This window comes from Bicyclus anynana, chromosome 19 (genome assembly GCF_947172395.1).
Source record: "Bicyclus anynana chromosome 19, ilBicAnyn1.1, whole genome shotgun sequence".
NCBI lineage: Eukaryota > Metazoa > Arthropoda > Insecta > Lepidoptera > Nymphalidae > Bicyclus > Bicyclus anynana.
The window spans coordinates 10,882,531-10,906,844 of NC_069101.1; the positions used below are offsets into that span (position 1 = coordinate 10,882,531).

General features: G+C 35.9%; 1 protein-coding gene across 6 annotated transcripts in view; it reads left to right on the forward strand.

The window, feature by feature from the left end:
• Nucleotides 1-24,314, forward strand: part of LOC112045107 (rap1 GTPase-activating protein 1) — a 391,775-nt gene that overhangs the window by 209,218 nt on the left and 158,243 nt on the right. For all 6 annotated transcript variants that reach the window (XM_052887390.1, XM_052887392.1, XM_052887391.1 and 3 more), the window contains one exon: nt 23,109-23,253. In XM_052887390.1, coding sequence (XP_052743350.1) covers nt 23,109-23,253 — 145 coding nt within the window. The remainder of the gene's footprint in view (nt 1-23,108; nt 23,254-24,314) is intronic.

Genomic DNA, 24,314 nt, shown 5'->3' on the forward strand with positions numbered 1-24,314 from the left:
CAATGATAGCATTCCTAGCATTGCTAGCATTAAGAGTAACTTGATGATAACATGAAGCTAAAAAACTACATTTACGAGTAATAAGAAAATCATTAGTCAAGAACAATAATATTTATTAGATTTGCTACCACTACTTTGTTGTTGTATGTAGTGAATGAAGAAAGAAAGAAAGAAAATAAATTTATTCATATCTAATACAGACAGTCAATAAATACCTTATCCTTATGACAGCATGTCTGTCTGTAACCCTTAAAAAGAAAGGGTGTACAGCTCAGCATATGCCGTGCACTACATACAAGCATAATACACGGCGCTGATTTTCAGCTGAGACCCGTGTGACGTCACAGCTAATATGAATACATTCAAATAAACAAAATTAAAATAAGCAGCAAATATGTGTTACAATAGTGCATAATTCGTTAATGCGCTAAGGACAAATGTTCCATAACTCTAATTTTGGATACACTTAATGCTTGTCATATGTGTCTAAATTTTTAATTTTTTCCAGTTAATTTAAAACATTCACAATCGCACTGTTATAACCGATCAGTGTGAAGATGCTCTTACAAAGCACAGATTACGTACAGTTAGCACATTCCACGTACCTTCTTTGTAGCACTGTTGTTGTAAATGTAACACTTTCTGACTGTCTACAATAAATTATTTGATTTATTTTGTTTGACGCCTTCCGTCGAACAGAATTGTGGTTTTCGTGGAGAATAACATAGTGATTGTAATTTCTTGTAGTGTGACTATTCATACAGCAACCGTATGAATAAATTTATTTTATTCTTCCGGTAACTGGATAACGTGAATATCTCTTTAGTCCGGTAATTAATTAGACGGATGACTATCAGCATTTCTCATAGGTACATAACGGACCTCCGCAAAGTAATGCTTACTTAATTATTTACTTCTTATTTAATCACGCAATCAACTATTCATTACTCAGAAAAAAAAATATATGTGTATATACTAATATTATCAAGCTGAAGAGTTTGTTTGCTTGAACGCGCTAATCTCAGGAACTACTTGTCCGATTTGAAAAATTCTTTCAGTGTTAGGTATCCCATTTATCGAGGAAGGCTATAGGTTATATATTATCCCCGTATACCTACGGGAACGGGAACCACGCGGGTAAAACCGCGGCGTCAGCTAGTGATATAATATTATAGGCATAGTTCAATAACTCCACGGATTACAAGTCGAATTCAAATCCTGTATTTTGTTCCCAACTCGCTGAACTATTAGTATACATTTCTAGTATAAACTTTTCGCTTAGTTAGAGGAGAAAGGGAAGTATTGGTCACAAAAAAAATCGCACAGTAATAAGCTACGTGCCATACTATGTCGAAATAAATAGCGTGGTCTGAACTCTAATAATTTAAAATGAGGCCTGTAATAACTAACTATACATTACTAACTAACTAACTAAGAGAGAGGCTAACATACAATAGACGTTCCTTTTTCCTCAAAAACAATTATTCAGCATAACTATGGCAGATATAAATACGTTGAAGTTAATGTCCTAATGAGCCAATATGTTGGTATATAATACCTACCAGCATTGTTTCGCAAAATGTAAACAAAAAACAATGCCTTTGTCCTTTATATTATTGAAATATAGTCACTCACTTATAATTGATAGGGGAGACTGGGGCGAGATTGAAATCCATCACTAAATACCGGCAGGCGGTCAAATCTGGGTTACAATAATTATACCGGAAATACAGCACTGTCGGAAAAGATAATTGAGTTATCTACACTTATATTATAAAGCTGGAAAGTTTGTTTGAAAGCACCAATCTCAGAAACTACTAGATTATCATAATATTAGACCCGGTCTAATACTAATGCTCCTAATTTATATTAAACTAGCTGACACCGCGCGGTTTCACCCGCGTGGTTCCCGTTTCCGTAGGAATACGAGGATTATATATAGCATATAGCCTTCCTCGATAAATGGGCTATCTAACAATGAAAGAATTCTAAGAATGAATGAAATATCTAAGAATGAAAGAATCAAATCGGACCAGTAGTTCCTGAGATTAGCGCGTTCAAACAAACAAACAAACTCTTCAGCTTTATAATATTAGTATAGATTTTAAAAACTGTCAACATCTCTGTTGCTCTATTTAAAATCAATATATATTATTATTAACAATATAACTTCACAAGTAAACGTCACAAGTTTAATTATGTATACGTTGTCCAGGTACCAATCTCCATATTAAATTACGAAAATTCGGTATTCTTAATTCGTATGCGAATTTACCGAAATACCGAGGTAATTTAAATTTTAAGCTTACAATAAACTAGTAGTTAAGTAGACATTTTAACAAATAATTTAACCTCACTATTATACTAATTTAAATAATAGTAGTATCATGTTCCCTTTTAATGTAATTTTTCTAAACCGTATTTACATAATTATAACGATCGTGCTCCGTAATGTGGGCTATTTTACACCTACAATTATAAAGCTGCACCCACACCTGAGGTATACAAACCCTGTGTGGAGGGTAATTTAATAACTCTCGACTCACCCAGTAAGGGATTACACCCGAAATTATACTTACCCGAGTGTAAACTTTGCGATGTCATTATCCGAGTTTTCAAAGCATACAAAGTAATAGTTACTCTTTGACGTGACAACGTCTTATAATTCGATGGAGCCGGCTGCACACTCAAAAAAGATGACGTCATGCGTCGTTGCCTCGCTCTTGCCATCTTTTTTTACAAGAAATAAAGTATATTCTGGTCTATGAAGATTATTAAATAGTATTTTAGAAAAATTATCATTTTCTTTTAAAAATGCAACCATTCCATCAGTATTCTCTTATGACGTTGTCACGTTCAACTATCGTTAGTAAACCGACTTTACAGACAACCTATTTTTTTTGATGAAGGTATTTTTGTTGAAAGTTGTCGATGAAGGTACCACCGTAAGATATTATGACTAATGGCGTATGCTCTTGATCCAAATCGATATATATACAGACAGACTTAAACGCATAAGATTAAACTTCTAACACACCTCTTTTGGCGTGTGGGGTCAAAAAAAATAATAATTTGGTATGTGAATTTTAGTCTGTTCACGAGGTCAGCTAAGCATACGCATCAAAAAAAAAAACATACGATACGATTCTTGCAGATCTCCCTCCTTCTTCCAATCTCACCAATCATTTCATATAAATTCGTCGGTTTATGATAGCTATACTATTGACCTTGCTTTAAATGAGAATGTCCTGGATTTGGTCCAGGAACGTTCGCCTTGGCCTTCCCATTCCCACTATTCGCCCTATAAATCCCTTTGGTTAGTTTCCTATCACACGTCTTTTTAGAAAGTTGGTTAAAAACCCGTATATGTGTAGTCTAAGCTTAGGTGTTCAAAAACCACTAATTTGCTAGTAGCCTGTGGCTCGTGCAAAATACCAACCAACGGTTGAGAGCACCTGCGATGGGGTCTCATTATTTATGATTATAATATAATTTACAGTTTACATGATTATACCCTTCAATCTAATTATACGGTATCGGTGTTATGGAAAACTATTAACATTTTGTATGTTTAAACGTTGATTTTATCGAATAATTCATTTTGAATTTTTACTTTCTTAGAAACAAAAAATAAAACCGACTTCAAAATCATAAAAATGTTTCTACTAAACTAAAAAAAATAAATAGTATGTACCAGACCAGACCTTAAGTAGATCGTAGGTAGGCTTCGGCCGTGGCACCCTACCGGCAAATGCGTACCGCCAAGTTCCCAAGATTTAGCGTTCCGGTACGATGCCGCGTCAGAGGTAAGGGTTATAAACTTGCACCTTTTTCTCTCTCAGATTGCATCGTCACTTACCATCAGGTCCATCGCATCGTGAGGTCGCAATCAAGGGCTAACATGTCATTGAAATTCTATACAAATGTTATAAAGCTGAAGAGTTTGTTTGTTTGAACACGCTAGTCTTAGGAACTATTGATCCGATTTGAAAAATTCTTTCAGTGTTAGATAGCCCATTTATCAATGAAGGCTATATATTATCCCGGTATTCCTACGGGAACAGAAACTATGCGGGTAAGACAGCGCGGCGTCAGCTAGTAAAAAATAAAAATAAAAACATACCGATCAACTTGAGAAATTCTTTAATTTTGAAGTCAGTTAAAAAAAAGAAAGATTTTTGATTGTTACACGAACTCTCGTGGCAGTCACAGGTACACCGTATAGCCCAGTTCGTGTATTATTCACTGTATCGGAGGATGGCACCGAGTTAAGTAACATGAACCTCAGTTTGGAGATACGTGTCTTTCGCGATGAGCTTCGCCATGTAAGAGAAGAGATAAAGGATTTTCGCGGGGATATCGCGGCTCTGAGTAGTATGATTTCTATCTGTAACAATCGCATGGATCAGATTGAAAATAAATTGACAGCTTTAGAGGCAAGGTCGCAAGATGACAGTATGGCCAAGGTAAGCGCACTCGAGCAAACGATATACCAACTCAAGCTCGATTTAAACAAGCGTGATCAGGATATTTCAGAATATAAGAGAAGGCTTTTATTACAAACAGAATCGGAGAGTTCTTTTTTGAATTCTGAAAATCAAAGTCAAATAAAGCAGGTAGTTGCAAAAAAGTGTGGAGCCACGAAGTCGGCGAGCGGTGTAGTGCAATCCTTTGCAAACGCAGTAAAACAGAATCAAAACTCGCATGAGGATCCACAAAAGCCAGCAGCCTTCAAACCAGTAGTAAGCGACGAAAACTCATCTCAAACAACCACTGCGCATAATGACGGATTCGAGATTGTAGTAAACAGGAAGAAAAGCAGGTTTCCGAATAGGGAAGTAAGAAGAGGCGGGAGTATACAAACTATTGAAATAAGAGGTATGGAAAAGAAAAAATTTTTACATGTATGGCGTCTACAGAAGGACACTACAGAAGAAATTCTGGATAAGTACGTCCGTGAAAAATTAATAGATGTACCAATTAAGGTTGAAAAAATCAAACATAAGACTGAACGAGATTATGCCTCATTTATAATAGGGGTACCAGAGAGCAAATATGAGCAATTGTGTCAATCAGAAATCTGGCCTGTGAATGTCGAATTCTGTGAATGGATTTGGTTTCGGAGGATCGCTAAACGCCCAAAGACAGGAGATTAATAGTCGAAATAAATCATTGGAGTTGTTTTACCAAAACGTTCGAGGACTGCGAACAAAACTAGAAGAGTTTTACGCTGGGGTGGTCTCCTCCAATGCAGATTTGTTCGCAGTAACAGAAACAGGGTGTAATGAATCTATCCACGACGCTGAGTTAATTCCACCCGGATATACAATTATACGGTGCGACCGAGCAGATGGTCGTAAGCAAGGTGGCGCGTTTCTCGTGGCCACACCGCGCCTTGAACTGCGGCAAGTGCAGTGTGATGTAGACATAGATGCGCATTCGTTTGAACTGGTATCTGCGACAGTACACTTGCGTGAACGGTTTTTGTTGTTGTTATGTGTCGTGTATATACCGCCTAATAGCTGTGAAAGCGAGTATATGGTATTATTTGGAATTATAGAAAGACTTTGTAGTAGTTATACAGAGGTAGTAGTAGTAGGGGACTTTAACATGTATTCGTGTTCTTTGTGTATAAATAATTATTACGAATATTTCCAGACCTATTGTGAGTTCACTCAGAGTAACACAGTAAGTAATTGTAACGACAGATGTTTGGATCTGGTTTTGAGTGCTTTATCAGCGGACGGCAGGGTGTGCGTGCGCGCGGCGACGGCGCCGCTCGTGGCGGTCGACGCTCACCACCCACCGCTCGAGATCAGCCTGACGTTGCCTTCACACCGCCACGCAGACGAGGGACTACCTGGAGAGTGCCCTTCTACCCCGTTAGGTTGGAATTTTTATAAAGCAGATTTTGTTTCACTGTACTCGGAGATCGCGGCCGTGGACTGGACTCCGATGTATAATTTGGAATTGGAGGATAGTTTGAGGTATTTTTATGATATTCTAAAGTCAATAATCGATGGCTGGGTTCCGAAAAAAAAGCGAAATCCTGTATCCCCCGGGTATAATTACCCTGAGTGGTACACGGTTGAATTAATTCGCAACATAAAGTTGAAAGCAGATCTTCACCGGCGGTACAAAACTAGTAATTCGAGGGACGATTATGATAAATTTTCGCGGAGCAGGGCAATGGTCAAAAGTATGATAGAAGTGGCTCACGAAGACTATAAGCGCCGGGTTCAGAATCAACTCCTTAGGGATCCCTTATCCTTTTGGAACTTTACAAAATCAAAAAGGGGTAATAGGGGTCCACAAAAAGTTTTAAAGAATGGGGTTCTGTTGAGTGCGGAGCAATGTGCTACAGAGTTCGCTCACTACTTCCATTCGATCTATAGCCCAGAGCGAGCAGACTTGAATGTGGACGCAGCTATAGCAGAAGCGGGTGGAGCAAACGCAGCAGCGCGGGTTCACGTAGATCGATTGACCTTGAACGAGGTAAGACAGGCGCTTACACAACTTAAGCCGAAAAAGTCCGCGGGACCAGATGGCATACCACCGTACCTATTCAGAGACTGTAGATGGGTACTAGCGGAGCCACTGCATTACATATTTAATCAGTGTCTTAAAGGTGCTGTGTTTCCGGAGATTTGGAAATTAACAAGAGTCGTCCCAGTTCCTAAAGGTCGATCGGGAACACAGTTAGAGGGGTACAGGCCTGTAGCGGTGCTGTCCACTCCCGCAAAAGTATTAGAGTCAGCGATCCACAAAAACATATATAACCAGGTCAGCGTACAGCTATCGGACGCGCAGCATGGATTCAGACCAGCGAGGAGTACGACGAGCAACCTTCTCACGTATATGTCTAATATTGTTCCAACACTGGACAGGGGGCGACAGACTGATTCAGCATATTTTGATTTTAAAAAGGCTTTTGATTTAGTAGATAACGACGTGCTCTTAAAAAAGTTAGCATCGGTTGGGTTCACTAAACATCTTCTGAACTGGTTTGCGAGTTACTTACGGGATAGGCAGCAATATGTGGATTACGGTGGTTATAGGTCTGAACCGTATTTCACCAGATCTGGTGTGAGTCAAGGGAGCAACCTAGGACCTTTACAGTTTATTTTAATGATAAATGACCTGCCTCTGGTGATCAAGAACGCAAAGTGCTTGTTGTTCGCAGATGACCTCAAGCTCTTTTTGACTGTAGACGATGAGAATGACTGTGTTAGATTACAAAATGACATCAATCGAGTAGTTAAATGGAGTGAGGACAATAAGTTACAATTTAACACTTCTAAATGTGCCATAATTTCGTTTTCTAAGGCACAGTCTCCCCTTCGTTATGATTATAAGATCGATGGGGTACCAGCTTCGAGAGTTTCGGAGGTGAAGGACCTGGGGGTGATTTTGAACACGGAGCTGACGTTTCGTAATCACATAACAAAGTGCTGCAAGAAAGCCTACAAAAATTTAGGTTTTTTGCTACGTACTGTTAGGGGCTTCAGCAACATAAAAGCGGTAATAGTGCTTTATAATGCTTTGGTGAGAAGCCAGTTAGAAAGTAACTCGGTCATATGGGCTCCACATGAGGTTAAATATAGCCTGATGTTGGAGCGCGTACAGAATAAATTTATTAGATATTTGTATATGAGGCTGTATGGGGTATACCCATACTATCCATTAATGTACCCAACGTTATTTATACTAGGTATGGTCGGATATAATGAACTGCGGGTTAGGAGGGAACTGGCACTCGTGTTATATATCTTTAAACTCTTAAGAGGAAAGGTGTATAATGCGGAGGTACTAGTACAGGTGAGCCTAAACGTCCCGGACCGTTACGTGTCGCGGAGACGCAAGCCTCAGTTGCTGGTGGTACCGAGCGGACGTACTATTTTAGCCAAAAAAGCTCCGTTGACGTGCGCACTTCGCACTCTGAACGTCGTAGCTGAAAACATCGACATCTTCTCTTGTACTCAGAGTGAACTCACAAGGATTGCTGAGTGGTGTATTTGTTATACTAAGTAGGTAATATTAATTGTAATGTATATAGGTAAATAGAATTAAGTTTTAGATTTATAATATAGTACTAAGCTAGCGAATTAGGTGATACCTGTAAGGCTAGTTTTAAGTTATGATGATAATAAATAAATAAATAATAAATAAATAAATTTAAATGCAATCTCCTTACACTAAACATCGTGACATTCATAAGGAGACTTATGTGCACCGCTGGTCACGGAATGTTACCCCGCTAATAAATCCACTTCAGCCTGCGAGCTTTGATGCGATCCTGGTTGTTGAGACAGGGCTTGTACTGTTATTATAAGTAATGGCTTTACTTATCTGTTTCAACAATGAATAATTGATTTATTTTAATATTCACAATATGCCTCTCTGACCGAGAGATACATGTTTGTTCCTTTTGCCGTGGAAACCCTTGAAGCATGAAGTCGCGTTGCCAAAAAATGCTTCCGAATTATTTTACCGTGAATGCCTTGACAGGTGACAGAAAAGCTCATTTTTTGCGTAAATCTACCTGGCTGTCGCGGAAATGCAGCCAGACTTCTTGTCACCTTTCGACGTGGTCTTGATTTGTATATTAGGATAAGTTAGCTTAAGTGTCCTATTGTATTCTCTAGGACGTCCTAAAAGGCTTTCAGCGATACAGGGGTGTTACACCACAAAGTTTCCGACTGTAGACTGCTCTAAGTTTTCTTGTTGGCAGGTGTCGAAAACAGGATATCAGGATGCGTAACCGCACATATTAACTACTAGACTAAACCATCGAGAAGTACAAAAAGGCTTAAAATATTGCGATACATTTTTCGAAGCTGCTACATTGTTCAGAAGTTTGCTAACGGCAAATGTCTCTAATCGATTCTATTAATCTATCGTTAGATTTCTTAAAAAATACAAATGCTGACGATAAACTTCTTAAAGTTATCGAGAGATATGTAACAGATAAATATATCATTGTTGAAACTACTGAACATTGAGAAATTCGTTCTGTTATATTGCGAACTAAAACATTATAATAATAAAACCTCTAAAGTAAAACATCTAGCAGTATCACTGTGGATTTCAGTGGATTCGTTATGGATAGAAATTTGCAGTCATTCTTGATTCTATAACATCAATTTAATCTCTATTCATTAGAAATGTAATGTAAACACAACTTTGTTCAATAGATTTTAATAAGTACATGTATTGTTAAGTTTGTCGGAATTTATGAGCATTGTATTGAACTTGAGATATTGAACTTTCGCCTTACACTGTACTTAAGACTGTATCTAATTGATTTGTAGGCTGTAACACGGTAGAACAGAAGCCCAGTACAGTAAAGCGGGCAATATATATGAGTAATGTACCAATAAACAGCAGATTACAAGACCGCGCAGCGGGAGCCGAACCATCCGACTAGTGATGTACGCGAATGTACTAGTTCGAAAGACTGATACGGCCGAGTTTCGTGAAGTAGATCTTTTGTTCTTTGACACCTCAATCTCTAGCTCGTCGTCATGTAAAATACGTTTAAAACTGTATGATATGTAATCTAATTTTTTAATATTTGTAACGTTATTTAAACTCAATAAACGATATATTCAATAGATAGATTGACGGTATAGTAGAAGATCCGTGTCAGAACGACGTTCACCCATCTATTTATTGGATGAAAAGTGGCTTATATAAAAATCAGGATGTTAAAAAATATGTAGCAAGTAGGTTGCCTCAAAAACTCTTGGTCAAACTATATAGTTCATGATAGTAACTAATGATTAATAGTTGGCCCAGGAAATTTTTAGGCAACCTATTTTTAATGTACTAAATTTTATATAAAACACTTCATGCATTAAACAGGGTGAAGGTGTTTTTAATACGGATCTTTGTATGAGTTATAGTTTTTCTATCATAAACACCAATAAACCGCGTGCAACAGGAAATCAAACAAAACTTTGTTCTGGAATTCAAAATCGGAGCTAACGAACTAAAAGAGCGATCTATTTCACTAAAGAGCCAGTCGCGAACTATTACTTTCGCAAGACTACGTCCTACCATCCGATGATATAAACGTCCATTATGTAGAAACTAGTTCCATCGATACATTCTTGCAGTATGAAGATTCTAAAGAAGTAAAAAGAAACAACCAAGATGATTAGATAGATCGGAATCACAAATATCTCGATATAAGATATTCATCGTACATTCCCTTCACGACAATCCGTGTTTCATGCCGATCATTTATTACAAGATTTATTGATTTGATTTAAGATACAGAGCGTATAATAAATATCTAATAATTTAAGTTGATTAAGTGATATTTTGTTAAAATTTTTTGTCCATCCGCATGGAATCCTTGAACCATTCTATTTTATTCGATAGTTTAAAAGATCAATGTGTAGAGACAGCGGGAAGCGACTTTGTTTTTATTAAAATGAAGACACAAAAAATTGGTAAAAGAACGACATTTAATGAGATAGTATTTTATTAATTTTCCATTGTCTTAACGCGCACTGCGAGCGGCCGCGCGCGCCGCCGCGTCGCATTTTGGATCGTGCCGCGTTGCAAGAACCATCTCATGACTAAGGTCCCCGTAACTAGTCAGGCATATTTCGACATTGTTTCACGTGAGTTTCATAATGAATTAATATGAATAACACTCACGATGGTTTGAATTCTTAAATTGGTAGTATTTTATGTATTTTTATAAATACCTAACACATTTCCACATATGATATTGTTTTATCTACTACACTCGATAGATAAGTAATAAGTACTTTCTAACTTGTTCTAATATGAAATGAAAACAAATTAAATTACTATAAGTCAAGATAACTATCTACCCAAATAGATACATCGTGTAACTTTAAACTCGCAAATTGTTCAAAAGTTACACTAGATGTAACAATTTAGTAACATAATCCAACACAGACATATTATCTAAACAATAACTTTCCAAAACTTAACTTAACAAGATTAACTCCCCCGTTGGCAAGATTACCCTACAATAGTTATATGAGAAACTTGCTATATCTCATTTCCGATGTGATTCTACATGAAACTTTTATTTAAAAGATTCTTTTAAATATCGATTGTAATTTCCATTTAAGGAGATATAGCTTTCTTTCTTTTCTTTATTCCCTCTATTTTTAGTTCTCTTTAAGTATCATCAACTCGAAATTTAAATAAATAGTAGAAATTTAATGCACCTTTTGGACATTTCTATACGAATAATTAATATATGCTAAATAATAAAAGGTTATGAAGCGTATATAAAATAAATATCTAGAAAAATACTTTTTAACTTTTAATATTTTAACTATTTATTATCTATTAAAATACTTTTTAACTATATTTTATATATGTGTGTAATTTCTTGTTTACGTTAAACAATAAAGTTTAAATTTGGAGCAGATTAGCACCTTGTATTTGTAACCTTAGATTTGAACCCATTATTTGTAAAGAGTCAATAATATAGGATAATTATTATAGATTTAGCTTTGTTCTGGTAGTGCAATGCTTAGCAAAGTGACGTCATTAAAAATCCAATATATACGAATACCAAGAATGAAGAAAACATATAACAGAGATTGTATAAGAATAATAAGAGTATTTAAATAAAGGTTATTAATTTACTTTATTACTAACATGTATACCCAGTTGGCATTGCTTAACATATTTAGAATGCCCAAAAACCCTTATCTCAGGTGGATGTGTGTATGCGTGTGTATATGTATGTATGCGTTTTACCTGGGAGCATAAATTTTAATGGGAAAGATGCGTCCGCCAGCAACCACATGAAATAAAATTTTCCGGTTTGCATATACACACACATACACATATAATGTGTGGAATGCTATCAGAGTGCTCCCCTAAAATTTCCCTATTCCAGGGCTCGCGAACCTTTTTTTTATACTGCACGTTTGTGTAATATACTTCTCGTACCTTCGTATGATTATGATTATGAGTTTACTTCCCCTCCTCCTGTTTGTTTAATTATTCGCTTTGTTTTATAATTAGTGTGCTAGATAAATAAATAAGTATGCTTATGTTAACTCATGGTATTGTAGTCTAAATGGACATTACTGAATAATATTGTTTAAAAGCAGCGGAATGTACAAGCTGCATGTGGCTAATTCGCTATAATTGACACTCTTAGTTATTTGTTTACAGTCGAAAATGTCTTAAATTCATATAAATAATATTATTATTATTATTGGTGTACTTTTAATTTAAAGTCTGTTAAAATCTTCTGCACAATATCGAGTTGATGAAAATAAAGTAATTTTTAATGCATTCCAAAGGTTTACCTGCCCTGTCCTAGCCTATCCGCTTAGGGATTCACGCCAGGCCCAGGAAGCGATGCTTTGTTGTGATTCACGCGTTTCCAGACATTTTTCAAAAAGGCTTTTGTACTATCAAGTATGGCTGTCATCTACCCAACACAATTGCATCCACCGCCTCGCGGCATCACATCACACCACACTAATGTCATAACACTTAAAGATATAGGTACAAAGAACATTCTAAAACATATTTTTAAAATTTTCTTACAGTAATAATAGATATTAAAAAATAATTCGCGTGAATAATGCTTATTTTCTCGCAATCGTACTGAAAATTAAAGTGTTACACGCGGGTACAAAACCTATTATAACTCTGTTTCTATTTAGAGTCCTCGCCTTACGGCTCGGGCCCTAAAAATACCTCGTATATAATGGTCTTTTTAGCCCCTTGTATAACAATTTACTATTTCATACTAAGACATTGGAGGTTTTGTGCTTTCTATCTCGCAAACCACCACGGTCCTAAATTAGATTCACATATTAATAAGTAAAGTAAAAGGTTAAAAGGAAAGTAAAAGAAAAACATTAGTAGGTAACACGTTTTTCTTTATATAATAAGGGCAATCACGTCTGGAAAAACCCTTGAAAATACTTTTGAAAAACAAGATAAAAGTTTACGGTCAGATATGAATAAAATATCTTTCCGAGCCACAAAAGTCGTATAACTTTAGGATTTTTAGTTAATAACTTTTGCAACACAAAGGCTAGAAGAGCAGCTAGAGTTCGTGGCAACATAAAATTTGAGTATTACTTAGTAGATCGAGGGCATGCTATAGCCAGACCTTCTTCATTTTATGAAGGTTGAAAATTCAACAGCCGATGTTCCTACCATAGATATATATTTATGGGTTGATAACGAAATAGTGAATAGGCCAGCTGGTGTTTAGTGATGATGTGTAAGACAGTCTAAAACGCAAACAGGTTTCTACGCGACATAGTATCGGAAATGCCTAATCGTTTAGCCGTACGTCTTTGCTGGTATGGTGGTAACTAGCTACTAATTCTGTAACAATGTTTTGTATAACTCGCAAGTGCTAGTTTCGAATTCTCCTCTATCTTTCTCTGTCTGTAGTATCGGGTTTGATAAAGAGAGATAGAGGTGAATTCGATACTCGCACTGTAAAATCATCGTTCCAGAATAGCCTTCCTGAGTTAATTAAGAAATTATAAAATCCTAAAGTGTCCAGGACTGATTTTCCTATTCGACTATTGTCGTATCCTCAATTGTTTAAAATATAAAACGTGATTTTTGATATTTTCCTCGAAATATCACGATGAATCGTCTCTCTAGTTGCCAGACCCTTAGCTTCGTAGCACCCCTTCGGTAGATACCCTTAAAGTGCTCTTAAAAAAACTTTGAGGATGTTTTCCCAAATGATGCCAACTGGGGACATGATTTTTAATATTATGTCGAGAAAAACATTACAAATTTTGGACGATTTAGGGTCTGTTCTATTTTCTAAAATAACCAAACCAAACTCCACAATTAACTACCTATGTGAAGAGCTTACAGTTCGTAGCATGGTGCGGTTGACATTCTTAAAAGTTTGTCGCGATTCACCATAATAGTACTTATTATGATCGTCATGAGGCAACTGCCACCCGTACCCATGCTATCTGAAAAACACTATAGGCTGACAATTTTCAACCTTTTTATAAAATGAGGTAGGTCTGGCTAATCCAGGCTCTCAGTCTATAGAAAGAAAGCCTTTATTGTTCAATCAGAACGCACAATAAAAGGACCAGTAAAATAAAACCGAAGGCCTTCCAAGTCTGAACATTTTTGCGTATTAACGACACGAACTCGCATAAAAAATATTTTTACTGCGGTCCCCGTAGAGTCCGATAACAGATACGTTATCGAGTCTTATGAACTGGTCGGCGAGCTTTATACTCATGCGAAAATAACTTTTACTTTACCGGTATACCTAATATTACAATAAATGCCTAAATATACATACAAACATACATATAAATTGCTACCTTGCCCACGACAACTTGAATTTGAAGCGGACCTTCAATGTGCATTTTAGAAATTAAATGTCACGTGTCTCAAAAATAAGTAAACTATGATATCTGAGAATGTTCTTAATTCTTTACGTGTGACGTCTGCCAGTCCGCAGTGGGCCAGCGTGGTGGACTATTAGCTTAACCCCTCTTATTCTAAGAGGAGATACTTGCTCAACAATGTTCGTAGCAATATTTGGTTCTATACTTGGCTCGGCTCGTTGTTCAGTTCGACAAATATAGAAACGGCGAATGCTGGATGTTCTGTTACAAATGAATGTTCAAGTCTATCAGCACCTTTATATGTTAACAACATGATTCCCTTTACAACAAGCGAAGGTCGTGTCAGTCGTCGTTCGTGCCTATCGAACTGTGTTGAACTGATATTGATCCTGCAATTGGATATCACTGCACAGCTCTTGGGAGTAACTTGGCAATGTATTAATAAAGATAAATTTTCTGGATTATATAATACAAGGTTAAACTGACTGAATGATATCGTTTCGAATAAATATCGATATTTAAAAAATACTTGAAGTTTTGTTTAGCGCGTAACCATTTTAGTTTGTACATAAAATATAACAATCGAATTGGAAGTCAAGAGATAAATTGATGTTAAATACAATAAAAATTACGGGGGCAAACTTACAAACATCATACTTAAACACACATGTTTAGAAGCTGGTATAGATTAACGTTGCAAAAACTGTGTAATGGGGACTAGGTTATATTGATTTTTATGATACATTCGGATAAATAAGTTCAATGTTAACCGGATATTTGCAAAATAAATAAGATTATAAGATTTCAAAATCTATTAAATATCTTTTATCGTAATTAGATAAAAACTGATACAGTTTTAGCTTCCTTACATTTTTAAATAAATGAACTATAAACATAAACGCACAAATAACAAAGATATTAGTAATTTTGTTTGAACGCTCACACAAATAGAACGATTCTTAGGTATGTACCTACGACGTCATTAATTCGTACCATTTTGTATGGGACGTTTTTCAGGGATCCGCGGCAGCGCCGCAAATCGGACCCTTTAAATCCCTGTAGCTCCGAAAGTAATGATCGCAGATACCCTGTTACTTTTCTAAAATTGCTTTACTATTGGCCAACTCTTCATTTATATACAATTTAAAAAACTGTCATCATCCCTGTGGTCTAATTGATAACCTAATTTTTTGAAGTTGGTTAAACAGAATATATTTTTACGACATTTTACAGAAGTATGATTTGCTATATATGGCTTCATCTACTCCATATTGAAACTAGGAGTTGAAAGGTTTTGGTAGTAAAGCAAGCTTAATTAAGGACTAACTACAAATAAAGGAATCCCCATAGAACAAAATTAACTAGCAACAAAAGACAATAAGTCAAGATCTCGGTTTCTGCCGTTGATTTTATCAAATTGTTAAATGTTCACACGCTTCTTAGAAAGATAATAAACATAGCTGTGCTATGTTAATATTATTTAAAAGCTATTTGTTTATGATATCAGACCCATATCAAATATAATGCTTACCACATGGTACTTACTCTAAAAGCTTTGTTACGAAACTTTTAATAAGTACTAAGTTATCTGTTATTACAATACTAGCAGGTCCATCTGATGTAGGTACATATAACAAATAGCTGTTAGGATTTATTATACAAATCTGTATTGAAAGAGGAATTTTCTACATATTTCGTACGATCTGTATATGTAGTGCCTACCCTAGTTAAGAACCCAGGGCACGCCACTGGCTACATCTCAACAGATCTAAAACTGTGACACAGTCTGTATATTTTTTGTCGATCTTGTAGTATGGACTTTTAAGTAGGAGTCGTTGAGTAGATTAAAATATTACCCGATTTTATGGGATACTTAAGTTTATTGTCCAATTAATTTCCGAAGTGTGGGCGAGTAATATGCCGGTACACTTGAGTACCTGCCGGTATTCAGATCATTATTTAGGTTTTCCGAGTGTTAGTGTGGGTGGTGACTGACATGTACACTTATAAACAAAATGGGCTTATCGGGCAATCATTGTGCACCTATTTCGTTTAACTAATGTTTCGTCATTAAAAAAAGTGTGTGTCAGCTCCGACCAAATGGAGTTTACTCTTTCAGATCGACTGTCTAAAAAGCCCCGCAGCATACACTATGTATGCTCAATATTGACGCCTGATAAGTGAAAGGTGCGCAACCTAGGAGCAGCAGGCCGTGGCATGCGCGCCCGCTAACAGCGTGCACACAGCGCGCCCGCACGCCTGTGCACGCTTTTGGCGGCAGCGCACGGTGAATGGTGCGCAGAATAGGTTCCGCACAAAAAAACGTAACGCTGTCATTCGTTCATCGAATATATTTTTTTCATACCGGGGGCTATACATATATGAAAAATCGATGCATAAGGAGTAAACTCCAAAAATGTACCTAAAATCGGTTGAGCCGTTTAAAAGTTGTGATCGGTGAAAATGAGGAATAATAACCTAAAGGTTGAACCTAAATAGAATCTTAGAGCAAAACATAGGGTATTTTATGACCCTAAAATAAAAATAGAAGGTTAAATAGGGGCTTAAAGTTTCTATGGAAAGTCCTTAATTTTTAGAGTTACAGTTTTATAAATTCTAAAAAAAATACGAGATATAACGTAATTCAAGAATTTTTAAAATTCAGCCCCTAAAGTGGTGAAATAGGGGTTGAAAGTTTTCATTCATACATTCATTGCCACACGGACGAAGTTGCGGGCGTCCGCTATTAGGCTTTATAAGACCACCACGTCATCAATCCATATTCGGCTCACTGCTGATCTTGAGTCTCCTCTCAGAATGAGAGGGGTAAGGCTATTGGTCCACCACGCTGGCCTAATGAAGATTGACAGACTTCACACACGATTTCTTAAATATCACGTGTCTCAATCGGTGAAGGAAAACATCGTGAGGAAACCTGCATACCAGAGAATAGGGATGATGACAGTTTTTTAAATTGTATATAAATTAAGAGTATGCTAATAGTAAAGCAATTTTCTAAAAGTAACAGGATATCTGCGATCATTACTTTCAAAGCTACAGGCATTTAAAGAGTCAGATTTGCGGCTTTCCCTGATCCCTGAAAAACGCTCCATACAAAATGGCACGAACTAGTGATGTCGTTGGTTTAAATAACTATCGACTGGTGTTTATAGTTCATTTATTAAAAAATGACACATTTAATGTAAGGAAGCTAAAACTGTATGATTTTTCATGTAATTACGATAAAAAAAAATTTGATAGATTTTGAAATTTTATAATCTTATTTATTTTGCAAATATTCAGACATTCTTTGCTTTTTTTTGTATAAATTAGTTAACATTGACCTTATTTACCCGAATGTATCATAAAAATCAATTTATTCAAACTTAGTCATCATCCCCATTATCTTAATTCTCTGCGTGTGTGAAGTCTATATAAGACACTCGCTCCTAAACCAAGTTCTAATTATTGATGTAAAGTTTCTTTAATTAAGAGTTCTTAAAGTTATCTCCAAACACCCGCACACTAGTTTAAATCCTCCTAACGCAGAGGCTTTATCAACTCCGTTTGTTGATTGTAATGATAACCGCGTTAATTGGAAAAGTTGGAGAAAATGGAGATTACTCCTTTTAGTTTTAAAATCCCTTTGAAGGTTAGACTCACGTTTTAATAACGATTAAAATGTTAATTAAAATAACACTCATATATTATTTCCACTTGTAACTTTGTATGTAAGAAAATCAAATCTTGGAATCTTAATTTGACCCACTTCCCTCCCGGTCTTCCATTTGCCCTAGGTACTCTACGAAGATATGCCTACAACATACGTTAATATGTATTTTGTATATGACACTAAACTTTGTTAAGAATGATTGGTACGAGAGGAGGAGGAGGAGGAGGGAAGGTATAAATTACTATACAATTCAAATAGGCGTTAAAACATTCCTACCTACCTATACTTTAACAAACTTACATTAATAACTTTATGAACGAAAGTCGGTTGGGAGGTAGCTAGGTTAGCATCCAGCGGCTCCTAGCTACCCGCTTGATGTCTTCAGTCCACCACGTGGGGGGTCGACCAACACTGTGCCATTCCAACACCTTGGGACCCCAACGTCCATCGGTTCTTTGCCACTTCAGCTCCGCGACTCGCTGAGCTATGTCAGTGACTTGGGTTCGTTTGCGAATATCCTCATTTCTGATTCGATCACGCAGAGAAACATTAAGCATAGCTCGCTCTAATGCCAGCTGAGTGACTTTGAGACTTCGAGATATAAGGCTCAATTATCTTGCAATTAAATACAAAAATTCAATAAGTACTTCGTAAAACTATCCAGGACTCGAACTCCGGACCTTGTGCTCCAAAGACACCACTGAACTACAACAGTTAACGAACGCCAACGATTACTATGATAAAAACTAAAAAGGGTAATCATCATGTAAGTAGTGTCTAAGTAATAACTTAAATTTTAATTTGAAGGTTTAACTTTGAACTGATAATATCAAAACACAGCTTAAAGTGGCCGTTAATAGAAAACGATTGGGCAGGTGACCACGACAAAAAATGATCACATCAAAACGCCGTAAAAACTATCAGCTTTATTAGATTGTCCTTGGCTTAATTAATGTAAATCAAGCATAAAGCAGGCCTTTCATCATTTTTTTGGCTACCAACGGCTTTTCTAATTAATTTTATTTTTATTGACAGTTTATTTAATCTTTTTTTTTGTATTTAACGACAAACGACTGTGCTTCCTTGCCTGCCTGCCATGCCTTGTAGTTAAACTTTGTGGAATCATGAGTGCTTTATTTTTTTTTTAATTCTTTATAAGTTAGCCATTAAATAACAAAATGTATATAAATGATTTATAATGGTTCCGATTGAATAATTGTAATTTTAACTTTTGACATAATTATTTTTTTTTTTAATACAACCGACTCCAAAACATTGACGTACCCTCGAAACTAAAAAGGGAAAAATAACATTATAATATTTTCTAGCTATTGATCACTTTGAATTCGGTGCCAAGCCTGTTATCTTTTAATTCAAGGCGTGCCAAACATTTTTGTTTCTCAAACATTCTTTTTTGTCTTTAATTTGGTTTTTCAGTAACGACTAAAATCAACACGACATTGGCTTGTAAAGTAAAACTTTACAATTAATACATCAGGGTATACATACAATCATCCCCTGTTTTCCTACTCTTAGGGTTGGATATTTTTTTCGAAATTTATATGGGACCTAATCTGTAATATAATTTAAAAAAATCGGTTGTCTGTACTCTGTTTACTGACGATAGTTGAACGTGACAACGTCATAAGAAGTAAATAAATAAAATACTGTTTAATAATATACTTCATTTCTTGATTCATTCATAAAAAAAATTAGCAACCCTAGAACGAGGGAACGACGCATGACGTCATCTTTTTTCGAGTGTGCAGTCGGCTTCATCGAATTACAAGACGTTGACACGTCAAAAACCCTTTCTAATTAAAAAAAAATATCAAATCGGACTACTCAGTAAAAAATTACAGATGTTCATAAAAAAAATATATACACGTCGAATTGTTGACCTTCTCTGTATTTTATCGGTTAAACATACGCGTATGGCAAAAATGGTAATTTAAAATTACATTATTATATAAACTAAAATATAAACATGTCATAACTTAAAGAAAACAATCGTGTTGGTACAAACGTAACATCTGCCGTTCATCTCAACAATGCCCGCCCTTCGGCTCTCCGCGCCACGGAAATTAGGCTCAGCAGAAAAACAAACATTCCTTGATTGAGTTGCTCCGAAACTAACGTGACCATTTAGTTTTTGTTCAAAGCGGGACACTTACTGAAGCAAGTAAAAAAAACGTGTGTGTCTCGAAACGTTCGACAGAAGTGGTAACTTAAAACTGATGCCGTATTCGAAAGAAAGAAAAGCTAGACAGAGTGGCGCCGTAACGCGTTACGTTACGAAGCCGTTAACACTCTTTAAAAAAATTCACTTTATACATTTATTTTGTTTGTGTTTCACCAAATTGTGGTTGTGTTCCAATAAATCACGGGAAAAACTAAATATAATAAAAGCGAAAGGTCACTCATGACGATAACTCAAAAACCAGTTGACGTATAAAGTTGAAATTTAGCAAGGAGGTAGTTCTTAGACATTCGCTAAGAACGGATTTTGCCAGACTAAGGAGTTCTGATGACGGACGAAGTCGCGGGCGTCCGCTTGTAAATTATAAATAAATTCGTTTGTGAAGATTTTACCCTGACTAGGGACAGCGGGATAGTCCTGTCCAAAGCAGAACGTGTGGTCACGGTCCCAGAACCGGTTTCTGGGACTATTCAGTATTCAAGGGGAGACGAATTTAATTTGGAAAACCATTTTAGGTCATCCAAAGCAAAGGGGCTCACTGAATGGTCAGTTAATTGAACCTATAAATCACAGGCTCGCGCCATTATTACTGTAGGATTTGTAATAATTGTCTGCAATGTAGCTACGGTTACTGGTCAACAGATGGGGTTACTCTCGGACTATTTTTAGGGTTCCGCTGATAAAGTGGTTGTTTATTGTGTAGTAGCAAAACCTCGCGATTTCGCGCGCGTAGTTTCCATTCCATAGGGAATACGAGAATAAAATATAGCGTTACTCCCTGATAAGGTAGCTTTCTATTGGTGAAATAATTTTTCAAATCCTGTAAGTATCCAGTATTTACAACAATCTTCTTTATAATATTAGTGTAAATTAGTTGTGTATTAGTGTAGATTAGTTGTGTATTAGTGTAGATTAGTTGTGTATTTGTGTTGTATTACAATTTACCAAAGATTTAAGTTTAAAATTAACTATGATTTATTCATCATTACTAAGCATTTTATTTACTTAATGTAATTTGTAATGAATTTGACAATAATACTAGACTGTAGGTATATTCTTAAAACAAAACTTGAAGTATCCTAACAGTTAGTTAGCTAACAAAAAGTATTCTTACAGCTACAATTTCAGATTAATAAAAAGGGTCACATACATAGATTTCATTTACATAAATCATGAAAAAAAAATTAAACTACATATATTGGTATCGCCACGGAACACCTAAATTATAGCGCGGTACGGACTTGTACAGTATTTTTTATTTTAATTTTATACAAACAACGGTAGACCGGTTTTAAAAAGTTATGTCACGTTGTCAACATTTATTATGCGCTTTTCAAAATTTTGAAATTAATACCGGACTCGTGCCAGTTAAATGGCCATATTTAGAGTATTGTTAAATTTTTTAAGTACTTAGTACAATGTGCTATTGAAAATTAAAAACATGGAAAAATATTAAAAATAGTTACTTACAAATACAATTGTTTATAAAAGTAAAGTAGGGGCAGGTCTCAAAACCGTGAAGTCTTAAGTTCGATTCCCGTCCATTTAATAACTGCCTTTGGGTGAGTTAAGTGCCTACTCATTGCCTAATTGAAATAAATTAATTTTGACTTTTACTTTGAACTAGGGTAAGTATGTGTGGAATAAAGTTAAATAAAATTACAAGATCAGTACTTTATTTTCTGTAAAATAAATAAGCTTAAATAATGTCAGGCAATAGCTAATTCACTATTATTAATTATTATCTGTAATCGAATAAAAAATAACAGTTTTCAAAACCATACCAATGTGCTATTCAATGCCATCAAATCAACCATTCCTATGTGCTATTAATAATTAATATAAAATAAATATCAATCCATATTCGGCTCACTGCTGAGCTCGAGTCACCTCTCAGAATCAGAGGGGTTAGGCCATTAGTCCACCACGCTGGCCCAATGCGTATTGGCAGACTTCACACTAAACAAAAATGGTATAAAATGGTTCGTCAAGATACTCGTACCTTGTAGTTGTGTTGTCAGTCGTTTTCTGGAATTTGGCTGACGCGCTCCGCACGTCTCGGTTACAGCACCGAAATCTTCGAAACCGTTAATACAAGGAGAATACAGAAAATACGTACCTACCTATAAAATAATTAATACGTACCAACAATATAAATTTAACCCATTACCAAAGACAATAGTTCTCATTGCCACCTCTCTAAATAATACACGGCTATTATCATTTCTATTCCGTACCTACTAACCTATATTGTATTGTAAAAGCTCCTGAAATTCTCTGGAAATTATTTACGTAAAGTACAGAACAATGCGCTATAATTAAACTAAACGCAAACAGTCGTTAATAATTTGCCTTTCTCCGGCCGACGACTAATATCAAATACCTACCTAACTAACATACGTACGTATCTATCGGATATTTATCTATTTGTAATGGATATGTACATATTTTGTAAGTCTAGTCCAGGGTAACAGCAGAATCTTTTCTAGAGATTCTTGGTTGGTTGGTTACCACGTGACTAGGCTAGGTACAAAGACGTGAGTTTTCAACTTAAAATATCTTAAATAACCAAATATTTCAATTCTTTGAAATCTTTTACTTTCAGTATTGGGTTAAAACTTCAAAAATCAAGTCACTTTTACACTAACACTGAATAATATGTCTAACGCCATCTAGAAAAATATACTCAAACTACGTTACCAATTATAACAACCACTTTAAATAACTTCTACTTTTAGTGCCATCTAGAGAAGTTTCCTTGAAATAATCATAGTTCAAGGAAACTTCTCTAATGATGAAGATGACTATTAGCGCCATCTATCGGAAGTTATGTAACTACGACAGCGTGTTAACGTAGTTCCGTTTATTTCCGCAGGCGGCAACACGTTGCGGCGCCATGGAGCAGTTCCACGACGACAGGTAGCGCGCGAGCTCAACACGAACTATTCGAGTTGCTGGAACGAGTGCAATGTTCCAGACTTGACGATCAGAGGGCAGTGTTGCCGCCATATTTCTCTCAGGTAAATATTAATAATTAAAAACTCGGCATATTTTTCTTTTCTTAGAATTATGACTAAATACCTAGTGTTTTTACATAAAAGTAGACGGTATACGTATTACTAGGTATTGGTCAGAAGCAGAAACTTTAGTGGGTTTTGTTCTAGGTTATAAAACAAAAATTAGTCAAATTTAAAAACACCCAAAACCCGATTACAATCACAACACGATCAGAACAAACTTTTGGGGTAACTATCACTATCATTCTCAAATATACTAGTCGCGCATTCTATAAATACCTACCTAGTACCTACTTACCTTCTCAATATTTTTTTGTGTAATGTGGTCTTACCTAGTTACTTGCAAAAAATTTCATCAACATTGGTTCAGCCGTTCCAAATCTAAATTTAATTTACAGATAAGTAAAAATTGATTGAGATGTGTGATAAATTAATATCGATTTTTCACTATAATATATGAAAAATATACATATAATTTATAATTCAAATATTGTATTGGTCGGTAGACTACCTATGAGTAGGTAATTCTATTTATTGCAGCTGTTGGTAGAACTACTAGTGTCTCTAGATTGATTGACATACATTCAGATGAATTAGACACTCTATGTTTAATAAAAAATGCGTGCTTAAAACCCACAGAACAAAGACCACTTACGCTGCACAAAAGCGTTTCACGACTGATACTCCTTTATCTCTCCTTCACAGTCTCAACGTCCGTTCGCCTCATCCGATTACACTATTTGTAACGCATTCACCAGTGTACTCAAGTCAAGAGTGCATAAAGAAGTTAAACTGGTTATACTTCACAAAAAAAAAAAAAATCAATCAGTTATTATGAAATTTTCCGCTTGTGTTCAATGACCGTTAGAGTTCAAGAGACAGTAGGTTCTATGTTCGCCAGTACTTAAATATAATCGTCGGAAATGGTGAGCAAGTATAAAGATGGGAACCGGCCGTGGGGTGTGAAACGGTGCATGTCGAAATTATCTTGTCACGAGCTTCATGCCCCAGGGAACTTACCTGGGCCTGTAGCCAAGTTGTACGATTCTATTTCTACGATCGCA